Source organism: Notolepis coatsorum (genome assembly GCF_963971535.1).
Source record: "Notolepis coatsorum genome assembly, chromosome: 5".
NCBI lineage: Eukaryota > Metazoa > Chordata > Actinopteri > Aulopiformes > Paralepididae > Notolepis > Notolepis coatsorum.
The window spans coordinates 49,988,354-50,005,390 of record NC_140169.1 but is presented as its reverse complement, the minus strand read 5'-3'; the positions used below and the strand labels follow the sequence as shown (position 1 = coordinate 50,005,390).

The 17,037-nt window shown below is 45.1% G+C and overlaps 1 protein-coding gene across 1 annotated transcript in view; it reads left to right on the top strand.

Annotated features, from left to right (window-relative positions):
- The first annotated feature begins 206 nt into the window (after positions 1 to 206).
- hivep2a (HIVEP zinc finger 2a) overlaps positions 207 to 17,037 on the top strand; it is a 56,053-nt gene continuing 39,222 nt past the window's right edge. Inside the window, exons 1-3 of the mRNA XM_084314729.1 lie at positions 207 to 324; positions 9,687 to 10,978; positions 13,494 to 15,367. Of these exons, the coding sequence (XP_084170855.1) occupies positions 9,970 to 10,978; positions 13,494 to 15,367 (2,883 nt within the window). The 5' untranslated portion in view covers positions 207 to 324; positions 9,687 to 9,969. The remainder of the gene's footprint in view (positions 325 to 9,686; positions 10,979 to 13,493; positions 15,368 to 17,037) is intronic.

Here is a 17,037-nt window from a genome sequence, read left to right as displayed (position 1 = left end):
GACAGCAATAATTAGCACTATTACTCATCTGTACATTGTATATTACTATTGCACTTTACTGTTTTTGCACTCTCTGGTTGGATGTCAAACTTCTTCTGGTTGTACTGTACTTGTGCTGCATGATGACAACACACTCTAATCCAATCTCACTTTCTCTGTTCTCTCTCTCTCCAGTGGTCCCTGCGTCTTAGTGGCTGAGCCCTGCCCCCTTTAGTGGCTGAGCCACGCCCCCATTTAGTGGCTGAGCCACGCCCCCCTTTAGTGGCTGAGCCACGCCCCCTTCAACAAACACACGTCATACATGTGAGCTGCAGTGACAAAGTGGTAAGAAGAGAGAACCTCTTAACAAGCGGGCAGAAAAGTGGAAATTTTTTTACTTGAACTTGAGGACTGCATACTTTTTTTGCAAACCAAAACAACATACTTTATACTTATAGCACATGCATGAGCCTGGTCTCTTTTGAAAGATGACATTCTGAAGTTTCTGATTCCAGATTTTTTTTTTACTTTTAGTGCTAACGTAATAGAGTAACATAGGTCTGAACTTGAGTTGTAAAAAAACTTGTTACTCAAGTTTTTCTGTAGTAGTTAGTAGTCCAGAGGTAGTATTTCCCCAGAAGGTGGTATGGCTTACAAATCCAGACGGAGCCATAGCCTGCAGCCGTATGTAGTACATATCCAATTTTCATAAAGATCCATTCAGAAATGAGTGATTAGGAGTGATTTTGGTAAACTGTGTACAAAGAAAAACTCAGTTTTCTCATAGACTTCAATCCATTCGGCTGTTTTGCTCTTCCTGTTTTCGTGTTTCTTCGTGTTTTTTGTTTTCTTTATTTAGATCCCCATGTGGGGTATCATTGGAAGCCACACTCATTGGCTACAACGATCCACAATCATTTTCGAGATCCGATCTAGATTGACGGAACTACTGCAGCCTGAGTCGGGAGTGGTGTACTTTGCACAAGCCTCAGATACCGGCATGTAACTCGAGAACCGCTGAACAGATTTGGTCGGATCTTGTCGCTATCGACAGGCAACAAATAAGCCTTCATTCGATATATATATTGAATTACAAAATATGCACACCCGAGCCACTAGGGGTCGCCAAAGTGCCGGTTGCAAAAAATCCGAAAAACTTCCCATATAAAGGACGTTGCAGCTTAAGAGCATTGACATTTCTTCATTTCGTTTTATTCCTAGACGTTTGATGGGCTTCAGATAGTAAACACGGTGTATTCCAAGTTGAAGCAGAGCGGCGTGTGTGTTGTCATGGTTATTTATAGACCACCATGTTATCCAACTTGAGGCAGTTGTAACGGAATAATTAGTCAAAAATGGTCTGCATCCATCCATCCATCCATCCATCCATCCATCCATCCATCCATCCATCCATCCATCCATCCATCCATCCATCCATCCATCCATCCATCCATCCATCCATCCATTCCTCTGAATGCTGTTGTGGAAAAGGTTCAAACACACAAACAAACAAACACACACACACACACACACACACACACACACACACACACACACACACACACACACACACACACACACACACACACACACACACACACACACACACACACACACACACACACACACACACACACACACACACACACACACACACACACACACACACACACACAGTCCAGTAATGGTTTCAAGGTCCTCGAGCCCAAGAGCTCAGTGGAAAGCATGACTTTCACTCCTTTATTTTCCACTGACAGTTTCCACCCTATGTGTGTCTCTGTGTCTATATGTGTCTCTGTGTCTCTGTCTCTGTGTGTCTCTGTGTCTATATGTGTCTCTGTGTCTCTGTCTCTGTGTGTCTCTGTGTCTATATGTGTCTCTGTGTCTCTGTGTCTCTCTGTGTCTATATGTGTCTCTGTGTCTCTGTGTCTCTGTCTCTCTGTGTCTATGTGTGTCTCTGTGTCTCTGTGTGTCTCTGTGTCTATATGTGTCTCTGTGTCTCTGTGTCTCTCTGTGTCTATATGTGTCTCTGTGTCTCTGTCTCTCTGTCTCTCTGTGTCTATGTGTGTCTCTGTGTCTCTCTGTGTATCTGTGTCTCTGTCTCTGTGTCTCTATGTGTCTCTGTGTCTCTGTGTCTCTGTGTGTCTCTGTGTCTCTGTGTGTCTCTGTGTCTCTGTGTCTCTCTGTGTCTCTGTGTCTCTGTGTCTCTCTGTGTGTCTCTATGTCTCTGTGTCTCTCTGTGTCTCTATGTGTATCTCTCTATGTCTCTCTCTCTCTGTCTGTCTCTCTCTGAATGTGTGAGTGAGTGAATGAGTGAGTGAATGTGTGAGTGAATGTGTGAGTGAGTGAGTGAGTGAATGTGTGAGTGAGTGAATGTGTGAGTGAATGTGTGAGTGAATGTGTGAGTGAATGTGTGAGTGAGTGAGTGAATGTGTGAGTGAATGTGTGAGTGAATGTGTGAGTGAATGTGTGAGTGAATGTGTGAGTGAATGTGTGAGTGAATGTGTGAGTGAGTGAATGTGTGAGTGAATGTGTGAGTGAGTGAATGTGTGAGTGAATGTGTGAGTGAATGTGTGAGTGAATGTGTGAGTGAATGTGTGAGTGAATGTGTGAGTGAATGTGTGAGTGAATGTGTGAGTGTGTGAATGTGTGAGTGAATGTGTGAGTGAATGAATGTGTGAGTGAATGTGTGAGTGAATGTGTGAGTGAATGTGTGAGTGAGTGAATGTGTGAGTGAATGTGTGAGTGAATGTGTGAGTGAATGTGTGAGTGAATGTGTGAGTGAATGTGTGAGTGAATGTGTGAGTGAGTGAATGTGTGAGTGAATGTGTGAGTGAGTGAATGTGTGAGTGAATGTGTGAGTGAATGTGTGAGTGAATGTGTGAGTGAATGTGTGAGTGAATGTGTGAGTGAATGAATGTGTGAGTGAATGTGTGAGTGAATGTGTGAGTGAATGTGTGAGTGAATGTGTGAGTGAATTGTGAATGAATGTGTGAATGAATGTGTGAATGAATGTGTGAATGAATGTGTGAATGAGAGGCATAAGTTATAAAGCTGCTATTATATGCAGTCGATGGCAGACACACACACACACAGACACACACACACACACACACACACACACACACACACACACACACACACACACACACACACACACACACACACACACACACACACGCACACACACGCACACACACACGCACGTCACTTCCACCCCAGCACTGCTATTTATACACCTTTTGTGTGTTTAGGAGCTGCGTGGAGGATGTGTCAGTGAGTCACCAGGTGGAGGGTGGGAGGAAGGAGTCGACTCACTTATTCACAGCAGAACTAACTGAACTGTCTGCTCACAACTCTGCTGCTCATCGTGATTTTGATTTGATTGAAGTTTATTTCAAATATGCAACATAAGAAACAAACATCAAGTACATGTATAGCCTTAAGCCGTTCAAATAAGGATGGCTAAGTGGCGCAGTGGGCAAGGCGCTCGCCACTAATGCAGGAGATGCTGGGTTCGAGCCCAGCTCTCTGCATTGCTAACAGCTTGGCTGGTCGTTCATACTAACGCAATTGGCAGTGTTAGAGGGTGGGAAGCTGGTGGGTGGGGATCGGACGTTGTGGACAGCGACTCCTACAGGTCGGTTGGTGCGCCTGCGCAGCAGAATCAGGAAGCAACGGGGGCAGCGTGTCCCTCCCACGCAGACCCCCGACGCTGAGAGATCACGCTGTGCAGGTGAAAAGATGCGACGGCTGCCTCCTCGAGTACCGGAGGGGACACGTGATGTAAGGCTTCGTCCACATTGCAGCCGGCTTGTGGGAGGCGTGGCCTAACAGCGTTCGAGACAGGGGAGGTTAGAATTGGACGATACGAAATTGGGATGGGAGAACATTTGAAAATGGGAGAAAAAGTAGATACAAAAAAATAAAATAAAAAACTGTTCAAATAACAAACGTATATAAACAAATAAAAAAATATAAATAACAAAGAACAAACAAAAAAGTCAAACTCAATATATATATATATATATATATATATATATATATATATATATATATATATATATATATATATATATATATGTTATATATATATTTTACATATTTGAAAAGGAGTGGGAAGAAGCATACACTTATTTAATCCCACCCCTATTTACTCATCAGAACATACTATATTTTATTTACTAATTCATACATTACTAGACTTATATTGAATTACAATAACATTTTTAATAATACCTTATTCATATTTGCCAAAACTGTATGTTACCCTGTATAGTTCCTCTAGCCATTTGTTATACATATATACAACTATATACCTACATATAGCACATATATACATTTATATATACATACATACATACATACATACATACATACATACATACATACATACATACATACATACATACATACATACATACATACATACATACATACATACATACATACACATACTGCCAGTTATCAAACTGACTAAAATCATTGTGATTTTATTCACACTAGAACTATCTGAACAATCTGTTAACAACTCTGCTGCTCATCGCAGTAAGAATTAGTAGATAGGAATTACTATATAAGATAAGAATTAGTAGGTGTTCTTATCTACTAACAATATTTTATCAGGTTTTAGAAAAAAACATAGTACAGCAACAGTGGCCTTAAAAGTTGTAAATGATATTATTGAAACCCTGGACAACCAGCGACATTGTGCAGCCCTTTTCGTTGATCTATCTAAGGCTTTTGATACTGTGGATCAGGCAATATTGATGCAAAGACTTATCAGTGTAGGATTGTCAGAACAAGCTGTCTGTTGGTTTGAAGATGATCTATCAGGCAGATCACAGTGCGTGCAGGCAGAAGGTATCACCTCTGGTATATCCAAGGGCGTGCCACAGGGCTCGGCCCCGGGACCGTTATTATTCATTTGATATATTAAAGGAAAACTCCAACATTTTGGGAAATTAGCTTGTTTGCCATCTACCCTGGAGTTAGACAAGAAGATACATACCTTTTTTCTTCTCTGTGCATGCAGTAGGAGTAGGAAGACGCGCACCGTTAGCCTAGCTTAGCGTCAGTCACTGGAAGTAGGTTCCTCCATTAGCCTAGTTCCCAACGTCTTCCTACTCCTACTGCATGCACAGAGAAGAAAAGGGTATGCATCTTCTTGTCTAACTCCAGGGTAGATGGCAAATAAGCTAATTTCCCAAAATGTTGGAGTTTTCCTTTAACAATCTTGATTTCATTTGTATGCCGTTGATACTGTGATATACTGCTCTGCTTCTACATCACATCAGGCTCTTTGTCAACTACAACTAGCTTTTAATATTGTACTATGTACCCTGTGTGACTTAAAACTAGTTTTGAACGCTGACAAAACTAAACTTATGGTGTTTTCAAATGCTAAATCCAAGACACTGAACCGTCCTTCTATCGCCACTTGTCAGGGCCTTGAGATTGAGACTGTATCTCAATATAAGTATCTAGGATTCATAATTGATGATTCTCTTTCTTTTACGCCCCACACTCAGCATCAACTAGCTAAAAAACTGAAGTTGAAACTGGGTTTTTATTTTAGGAACAAGGCTTGTTTCTGCTTCGAGGCTAGAAATAGGCTGGTTGCTGCCACTTGTATGTCTGTGCTGGTCTGGACTGTGGTGATGTTATATACATGCATGCATCCTCCAAATGCCTACGCTCGCTGGATTCGGTCTTCCATGGAGCGCTGAGATTCATCACATTTTAAAGTCCTTACTCACCACTGTACTTTATGAGTCTGTATCTCAATATAAGTATCTAGGATTCATAATTGATGATTCTCTTTCTCATGGGCTGCGGTCCATGTATGAAAAGTGCTATATAGATGGAGTTATTCATAATTATTTATTATTATTATATTGTAAAAAAACATTATGCATTGTCTGTAAGTCTCAACGACATTGAAAATTAGGGTAATTGTCCTTTCGAGAATAAATAAAGCTTTGATTGAGTTTGAATTAAGCATCATATAGTATTATCTAGTATTATTAAATATTATTATACATTATCAAATATTATTATACATGCTCAAATAGTATTATACATTATCAAATAGTATTATACAGTATACATTTATATTATACATTATCAAATATTAGTCAACATTATATGTAATGTTCTATAAACACGAACATACACAAAACACACAAACATACACAGCACACACACAAACATACACAAAACACACAAACATACACAACACACACAGACATACACAACACACACAGACATACACAACACACACAAACATACACAACACACACAAACATACACAACACACACAAACATACACAACACACACAAACATACACAACACACACAAACATACACAACACACACACAAACATACACAACACACACAAACATACACAACACACACACAGACATACACAAAACACACAAACATACACAGCACACACACAAACATACACAACACACACAAACATACACAACACACACAAACATACACAACACACACAAACATACACAACACACACAAACATACACAACACACACACAAACATACACAACACACACAAACATACACAACACACACACATACACAACACACACACAAACATACACAACACACACAAACATACACAACACACACAAACATACACAACACACACAAACATACACAACACACACAAACATACACAACAAACACAAACATACACAACACACACAAACATACACAACAAACACAAACATACACAGAGATCAACACTTAAATCCAACAAGAAGAGCGTCTATACCAGAGAAACCAAAGCAGCAAGGAGCCAATGGCCGACATCAGCTAAATAGGCTAGCCAGGTACTGTGACACCAGGCCACGTGACACACAGCTTTGGCCAACGGCCCAACGCTACCCAAGCTACACAAACGACCATTCACACACAGCACATGTCGTATCTCCAAATGTTGTGAAGTAGCATATGTTTTGCCTGGAAAAAAACATCGTTATTAACAAAACATTCGGGAGGGGAAGGAAGGAAGAGTGGGGTAATGTCATGACATTTTACCTGCACGAGGAACGCAGGGCGAAAGGCCGCAACACAGGTCTCCACGTTGACGAAAGGCCTCTCGCTGTCGGGACAAAGCTATGGCCAGAGCCTTGTCATGGTGCAGGCCCGACTACATCTTCTGTCAAAGATGATGTCGTAGTCAGAGTGCCAGGGCCTGCTATTCTCAAGGCTAACTGATAGCATCAAACGAACGTTCCCAGCTGACGCTAAACAGTTAGCTCAATCAGGCACCTGGCTGCATGTAGTAGCCGCATAGCTTGCTTCTGCGTTAGCTAACAGCTAACAAGCTATGCGGCTACTGTCTACATACAGCCAGGTGCTCTCACCAGGCACACACAGTTAGCTACTAGTAGTACTATATATTAGCTAGTCGACCAGTTTGGCTCCAGAGAGAGAGAAAGATAGATAGGTCAGGACAGGTCCACGGCGGGTATATAATCATAGGTTGACTCACCATAACGCAGTATCAATGAATGCGGCGCGGCCGGCGCCAATGGTAAAGTTGGAAGGAGACTTGGCCCACGGTGTAATTTCTTCTTCTTCTTCTTCTTCGAGTACTGTACTTTCCGGCAGACTGGACACCTTTCGGCGTATTGCTGCCTAACAGATTTATCTGCTCACAAGTTCTCTTCTCCTTCTTTTGAAAAGACATCCACTCGCCTCGCCTCGCTCCTCTTAATAGGTTAGCTAACGCTAGTTAGCCTTTAGCTAAGCTAGCTACTAGCCGACATGATGACATCATCATGGCTATCCCGACTGAACCACACGTTAGCACTCAATATTATAACGTAGCTAAAGCTAACTAGCTGTCCCTGTCTTTAGCCGGGATGGCTAGCCTGACTGAACTGTCTAACATGCAACAACTTTCATCTTCAGTCCATCTGCCGAACGATGTCCTCTTCAACTTGGCTGGCATAACCTCCAATGCTGCACGCGCGGAATAGTCAGACGCTACCTTACCTGTAACCCCTCCCCTCATTGAAACCAATTCTGCTGCAGAGCCTCAGAGCTGCCTCCAATAGTGTATCTGCAGAGCCGCAGAGCCCGGAACAAGTCAGACACATTCTACAAACGTGTCTAATGTGAAATATATAAGCATATAAGCAAAACTAGATTTTAGGTCTGTGATGAAAAAGGGCCTCGCGGGAAGGGGGGCCTCGCAAAAAAAATTAAATAAAATAAAAAATAATAATAAAAAAAATTAATAAAAAATATATATATTTTTTTTTTTTTTTTTTTTTTTTTTGCGAGGCCCCCCTTCCCGCGAGGCCCTGTGCGACCGCACTGCTCGCACACCCCCTGAGGCGGCCCTGTACACAACACACACACAAACATGCACAACACACACACACAAACATACATTCACAACACACACACAAACATACACGACACACACACAAACATACACAACACACACAAACATACACAACACACACAAACATACACAACACACACAAACATGCACAACACACACACACAAACATACATACACAACACACTCACAAACATACACGACACACAAACATACACACACAAACATACACGACACACACAAACATACACAACACACACAAACATACACACACAAACATACACGACACACACAAACATACACACACAAACATACACGACACACACACAAACACCCCACATGGTGCTTGAAGCCATCAGTCCTCCCGAGTCCATATCCCACAATGCAGCACAGTGTGCTTTACTTAGCTGCTAGCAGCTATACAGTGAGAAGATACGTCTTAGTAGTAACACGCTCTACAAGTCAAAACTTTGTAAATGTTTCTATTAGTGCTGTCAGGCGATTAAAAAAATGTATCTAATTAATTACAGGATTTGTAATTAATTAATCTAATTAATCGCATTTTAATCGCATAACCATTTTATGCCTGATATTCTATATTCTATAATCATATTTCAAATTGCATGTATCCGGATGGCAGAATTCAGTACTGTATCTACAAAACCTTCTGTTTAATCATCTTCCATCTATTAATTTGCTTAGATTTTTCAGGTCTGGTCAATTTGAGCATGGTGTTATTCACAGTCAAAGATAAAAAAAATTGTATTGATATTCTCATTTGGTTCATTACAATTGACTCAAGCCTAGTAACAGACACAGTATTTCTGACACTGGGAATACATTCCCTGAGATCCATAGATGTCCCTAGAATCAGATACCAAGAACATGCAAATGGACCATATAAAAAAAAGTCTGTAATGTGTATTCTACGTTCTTATGGAATAAATGAGATAAAAAAAGAAAATTATAAAAAAAACAAAAAAAACTTTTTTTTGTAATTAATTTTGAGTTAATTTTCATAACGCGATAATTTGCTGTGTAATAAATTAATCTAATTAACGCGATAAACTGACAGCCCTAGTTTCTATGCTTAAAGTGACAATTCGTATTGTTTATATGAATGAATCAGGTTGTCAGGAGCGCGTACAGAACGAACTGAGAACTAACCCGCGCCTCAACACACCTCCCACTGTCTCTGTTTCACTGCAATTCTGTTTGGACACAACACGGTTATTTCCTGTCAATTGTTGCATTAGAAAACATAGCAACATTGTACAACACCAGTTCAAATGCTTTGCACCGGTGACACCTTGTGTCCTTGTCTTGTAGATCACGAGAGGATTCCTCGCTCATTGAACTGGAAGAGATCTGAAACAAAAGGCAGAGTGATGTCGTCATCCTAAACCCCGCCATCGTTCTCCATCTCCACTTCCTGTTTCCTGCGTGGATCAGTCGGCTTCAGCCATGGGTGCCTTTCCTGTTTCTCCGAGAACCCCAGTGGACCCTTGTAGCTTTAAGTAGCCATTATGCCCGGCAGTTCTAGAACCTTCTAACCTTCTATAACCATCTTAGAACCGCCCCCTGCCGAACTGACGAGTGGGAGTCGGGGAGAATGGAGACTCGCGATGCAGCCGGGGGAGCAGGGGGGCAGACATGTCCAAATAAGGAGGCGTCGGTGAGGGAGAAGGTTCCCCTGCAGAGGAAGTGGGTGTCGGAATCGTCCGCCGCCGCCAGGCGAAGCACCTTCGCCGACCCCGAGGTGAAGCGGCACTCGCACCGCGAAGGCCAACAGAAGTACGCAGCGCCGGCTGCCGGGGGGGCCGGCGACCCCGTGAAGCTGCTGTCGCCGGGGGCCCGTCAGGACCTCCCTCAGGGGCCCTTCCCTCAGGGCTTCCCCAGGGGCTTCCCCTACCAGCTGGGCCAGCCGTACCCCCAGCACCCGACACAGGCCGAGCGCTTCCTCTCCGGGGCCAAGCCGCAGCCCGGCCTGGAGCCTCACGCGTGGCCCTTCGCCGGCCAACTGCCCTCCGACGACCTCTACCCCCCCGCGGGACACCCCCGCCGCGGCCCACACGGGGGGGCGGGAGGAGGAGGAGGAGGGTTCCCCCGACGGAAGTCCCCCAGTTTACCCCCCGGCTCCTACGGACAGTATTCCCAGGCGGAGTCGGGGGAAGAGGGCGCGTCGTACGCCAAGAAGGAGTCGAAAGCCAAGAAGCCCGGGAAGTACCTGTGTCACTACTGCGGCCGAGCCTGCGCCAAGCCCAGCGTGCTGAAGAAGCACATCCGCTCGCACACGGGGGAGAGGCCCTACCCCTGCACGCCCTGCGGCTTCTCCTTCAAGACCAAGAGCAACCTGTACAAGCACCGCAAGTCACACGCCCACGCCATCAAGGCCGGCCTTGCGCCCTTCTCCGAGCTGGCCCTCCTGTCGCGCGGCGGCGGCACGGACGTGGACCGGGCGTGCTCCTCCTCCGTGGGCGAGGCGGAGGAGGGCCACTCGGACGGGGAGCAGAGCAGCACGGACACGGACCAGGAGGAGGGGGGTGCGGAGGGCTCGGCCTCGCTGACGGACCAGGGCAGCCCCGTGCCACGGATCTCCTTTGAGGCCGACAAGAGCGCAGGTGACGCCGCCGCTCAGGATAGATTGAAATTCTTTATTCGGAGTAACCCCTTGAGATGTAGCATCTCGGGATGTCCGATATTATCGGCCGATATCGGCAGTAAAATGTGATATCGGAAAATATCGGTATCGGTAAAAAAAAAAAAAAAAAACAATAACAATATATATATATATTTTTTTACATTTATTTAACCTTTATTTACCCAGGCAAGCAAGTAAGAACCAATACTTATTTTATTTATTGTCAAAAGTATGCATGTTGGTTTAATTCAACAACAAGAGATATGTAATGTTAATTTAAACTTTTTTAATGATCATATTTTGCACAGAGAATGCTTACATTTAGAAAGCATTTTGAATGCATCCAGTGAAATTATTAGTTACCTGAAATTATTACGTTTTTTTGGGGGGAAACCCTGCATATATCGGTATCGGTTGATATCGGTATCGGTATCTGTATCGGAAATTAAGAGTTGGACAATATCGGAATATCGGTATTGGTAAAAAAGCCAATATCGAGCATCCCTAGTAGCATCTCATTTTTGAGGGGCTCCCAACACAATACAATGTATGGACAGTTTCAGAAAAAAACCCTGAAACAAGAGTCTACAACAACAAAATCAACTGAGAAACGACATTACAAAATAAGTAAAGCAACATACGAGATCACAAAATTAAACAGGACAAACAAAACAAAACACAAATCAAGCGAGGATAGGAACGGATCGTTACTTCGTAAGAGATGAGTAATGGGGGTGGCCGGGTAGCGCAGCGGAATAAGCGCCTACCTACCACCGCAGAGACACTGGTATCGAATCCGGCTGTGGTGCCTCCGGCTTGGCCGACCGTCCATACTGACACAATTGGCCGTGTTAGAGGGTGGGAAACCCGGCGAGGGTGGGTCCTGGTCGTTGTAAACAGCGACTCCTACAGTTCGGTCGGGGCGCCTGCACGGCGAGGGAAGGATCTGGGGGAGGTAGTGTGATCCTTCCACACGTTACACTCCCCCAGTGAGAGTCCGCGCTGCCAGGTGAAAAGAAGCGTGGGCTGGCTACACATGTGTCGGAGGAAGCGTGTGATAGTCTCCGCCCCCCCGGACCGACGGTAGGGGGTAGAGTGCGCAACGACCAGGAAGGGGATTGGGAATTGGCATAACGACTAACATTGGGAGGGGGAGAAAAACGGAAAAAAGAAGGAGGAAAAAGATTAAAAATTTAAATAAAAAAAGAGATGAGTGATGAAAGCCAGGATCACGGTTGTATGATGTTGTTTTCAGTTTTACCAACCACTGTATAATGTCACGGTGCCCAAATGCGGCCACTCTTATTGTCTGGGACCAAATGCGGCCACTCTTATTGTCTGGGACCAAATGCGGCCACTCTTATTGTCTGGGACCAAATGCGGCCACTCTTATTGTCTGGGACCAAATGCGGCCACTCTTATTGTCTGGGACCAAATGCGGCCACTCTTATTGTCTGGGACCAAATGCGGCCACTCTTATTGTCTGGGACCAAATGCGGCCACTCTTATTGTCTGGGACCAAATGCGGCCACTCTTATTGTCTGGGACCAAATGCGGCCACTCTTATTGTCTGGGACCAAATGCGGCCACGCCCCACTCCCAGCAAAAAGTGGGAATCTCTAGAATGGGTTTGGGGCGGCGCTGTATACGGAAGTAGCTCTCAAGGTGACGATTAGACAACACTTTTTTGTTGTCAGTAGATGGCAGCATTGGTTTAAAATTAAAGGCTGAAAATGTTTAGAACTACAACACTGCATTTCCCAAGAGTGTTAGCACAGGTCACAGGTCACTGGGATGTGTCTATTCTCCGACGTGATCTGAACAGCATTAAACTATTACTGCGACCTCGGTATAGCGACCGAGAATGGCCAACTAATTATCTTAACAAAAGTGCGCTGGTAGCGTTACATATGTTGTCTAAAGGGGGACATATGGTACAATTTGAGATTCTAATGATAATCGGCATATAAAGGACAAGATAAAGCATCGTTAATTTGTAAGAAACCTCAATGAAAAATGCGCAGGGTGCTATTGTTATGAAAATGTGATAGAATCCTATAAAAATGTGGACGCATTTGGCCTACGTTCCGTTAGATACTGTACCATGGTGCAGCTATACCCTTCTCTGTGCTAGAGGCTCTACTGTATTCTATTTTGATCTACAATGTGCTTTGCTCCACCCCGCTCCAATCTATTGTAAATAGGGATGTTCGATATTGGCTTTTTTACCGATATTGTCCAACTCTTAATTTCCGATACCGATATCAACCTATACCGATATATGCGGGACCCCCATATGTTCTTACTTGCTTGCCTGGGTAAATAAAGGTTAAATAAATCAAACAAATTAAATAAATGATACTGATCATTTCCGATATTACATTTTAATGCCAATATCGGTCGATAATATCGGACATCCCTAATTGCAATCTATTCTACTCTGCTCTGTTACTCCACTCTGACCCAACTCTGCAATGTCCCTGTCTCGCCTGTAGGTGGTGGTGTGGAGCCTGCCTACGCTGACCCAGCTGAAGAGCGGCCCCTCGGGTCCATTAAAGTGCCTCTCCTCATCATCCCCAAGTCAGGGGGAATCCCCTCTCAGGGGGGCATGGAGTGTCCCCCATTCCCAGACATGATGAAAGGGTCACACCACATGACGGGGTCCCAAGTGGGACACGCGCTCGATGACTCGCCGACCATCAAGCAGCGCCTGGCCCTGCGGCTGAGCGAGAAGAAGGGTCAGGACTCGGAGTGCCAGTCCCTGAATCTCCTCAGCCCCCATGGCAAGGGGAGCATCGACTCCGGCTACTTCTCCCGGTCCGAGAGCGCGGAGCAGCAGATCAGCCCTCCCAACACCAACGCCAAATCCTACGAGGAGATCATGTTCGGTCGAACCTGGTACTATCGGCCCAACTCCCGGTCTAGACAATCCATTACCGTGGGCATGGCTGGTGCCGTGGGGCCCGCGGACCCGAGTCTGAGTAACCTAAAGCAGTGCGGTGCCATTCTGGAGACGGGTAAGATTGCAGAGGAGCATGTGTTTCTACAAGGGGATGGGAACGTCTACCCCACGGGGCCTTGCCAGAGCAGCACCGGACTCCTAGAGCTGCCTGCCGACTCCGGGCTCCTCATCAGGAGTAACTCCATGCCCACGTCCTCCCCTACCAACCTCAATTTGCCCCCCGGAATCCGCGTGAGCCACTCCTTCGACGAGATGACGACCTCGGATGACGTGTTCTACCCAGCAGGCCTCAGGAGGCTGAGACGGCAGGCCGCCTTCGAGCACTCGGCCCACGAGGGTCACGGCGTAGAGGCGGAGGGGTACGTCCATGTGCCCAAGAGCGTGGCTCCTTCCGCGGCACTGAAGATGGGCGAACGCAGCCCGGGCGTCCCGGAGCACACGGCCTATGGCACCAAAGTAGGCATGACGGAAATCGCCACGAGGAAGCGGCGGAAGCAGAAGAGTGTCGGGGATGAGGAAGACAGCCCGGGACACTGTGACAGCAGCTGTAGCGGATCGGTAGAGATGATGGGCGACTATGACAGCAAACCGTGCAGCCTGGACGGAGCCAGGGCCACGCCCACAGGGAAGGGCTCCCTGTACGGCAGTGTGCACAGCCAGTCGGATAGCTTCGACACCTGCGCCAGCATGTGCTCCGAGGACATGGCGTTCCCGGACTCCGAGAGCAGGAAAGCCGGAGCGGGGGGAAACGTCATATCGGTCATCCAGCACACCAACTCCCTCAGCCGGCCGAACTCTTTTGAGAAGTCGGAGTCCTTCGAGTACCAGCCACCGGACAAAGGTCCACCGAGCCAATACTCAGCAGACCAGTCGGACACGGATACCTTCGAAGACGCACTCAGCCCCGAATCCGCGTTGCTGAGGTCCGAGAGCATGGAGCGGCAGCCGCAGAGCGACAGCGAGCCGGCCTCCCTCTCCTCCCGCGCGGCCTCGCCCGGCCAGCCCTACCACCACGTCCCCCACAAGCTGGTCCGGCAGCCCAACATCCAGGTCCCGGAGATCAGGGTGACGGAAGAGCCGGACAAGCCGGAGAAGGAGGTGGAAGCTCCCGCCGTGGCCAAGGAGCCGGAGAAGCAGCAGCAGCAGCAGCAGGCGGTGGTGGAGGAGTTCCAGCTGCCGCAGCGGAGCGACACTCTCTCTCAGATGCCGTCGGAGAAACTTCCGCCCAAGAAGAAGAGGCTGCGCCTGGCGGACATGGAGCACTCGTCCGGGGACTCCAGCTTCGAGTCGGCCTGCACCTCTCTCTCCCGGAGCCCGAGTCAGGAGAGCAATCTGTCCCACTCGTCCTCCTTCTCCATCTCCTTTGACCGAGACGAGGGACTCAAGTCCACCTCTCCCACCAAGCAGGTAACTAGCTACATGATTAACCCTAACCCTGACCCTGACCCTGACCCTAACCCTGACCCTGACCCTGACCCTGACCGTAACTATTCCACAATGATTGGGTCAGGTTTAGGGGTGTAACGATGCGACCTCACAAGGATTAATTTCGATTACGATTCTTCAGGCAACGATTCAATGCATCATGAAATCTCTTCATTTGACCATGATTCGATTCGATATATTTTCTATCAGTTTATTCCCCAAAAAATTTTGAATACACAAATGTGACTGGGGGAAGTGATTCACTCAGCATGAATGGACTATAGGTCAATAAAAACAATACACAAAAAAAAAACATTTGAACTATTAATCGAAATTTAGGTCTTGAATGAAGGTGAAGGTCTTACATCAAAGACAAACTACATGAAGGTCTTACATCAAAGACACAAACTTCATGAAGGTCTGACATCAAAGACACAAACTACATGAAGGTCTTACATCAAAGACACAAACTTCATGAAGGTCTTACATCAAAGACACAAACTACATGAAGGTCTTACATCAAAGACACAAACTACATGAAGGTTTTACATCAAAGACACAAACTACATGAAGGTCTTACATCAAAGACACAAACTACATGAAGGTCTTACATCAAAGACACAAACTACATGAAGGTCTTACATCAAAGACACAAACTACATGAAGGTCTTACATCAAAGACACAAATACATAAATGTCTTACATCAAAGACACAAACTACATGAAGGTCTGACATCAAAGACACAAACTACATGAAGGTCTTACATCAAAGACACAAACTACATGAAGGTCTTACATCAAAGACACAAATACATAAATGTCTTACATCAAAGACACAAACTTCATGAAGGTCTGACATCAAAGACACAAACTACATGAAGGTCTTACATCAAAGACACAAACTACATGAAGGTCTTACTTCAAAGACACAAACTACATGAAGGTCTTACATCAAAGACACAAACTACATGAAGGTTTTACATCAAAGACACAAACTACATGAAGGTCTTACATCAAAGACACAAACTACATGAAGGTCTTACATCAAAGACACAAACTACATGAAGGTCTTACATCAAAGACACAAACTACATGAAGGTATTACATCAAAGACACAAACTACATGAAGGTCTTACATCAAAGACACAAACTACATGAAGGTCTTACATCAAAGACACAAACTTCATGAAGGTCTTACATCAAAGACACAAACTACATACATGAAGGTCTTACATCAAAGACACAAACTACATGAATGTCTTACATCAAAGACACAAACTACATGAAGGTCTTACATCAAAGACACAAACTACATGAAGGTCTTACATCAAAGACACAAACTACATGAAGGTCTTACATCAAAGACACAAACTACATGAAGGTCTTACATCAAAGACACAAACTACATGAAGGTCTGACATCAAAGACACAAACTACATGAAGGTCTGACATCAAAGACACAAACTACATGAAGGTCTTACATCAAAGACACAAACTTCATGAAGGTCTTACATCAAAGACACAAACTACATGAAGGTCTTACATCAAAGACACAAACTACATGAAGGTCTTACATCAAAGACACAAACTACATGAAGGTCTTACATCAAAGACACAAACTACATGAAGGTCTTACATCAAAGACACAAACT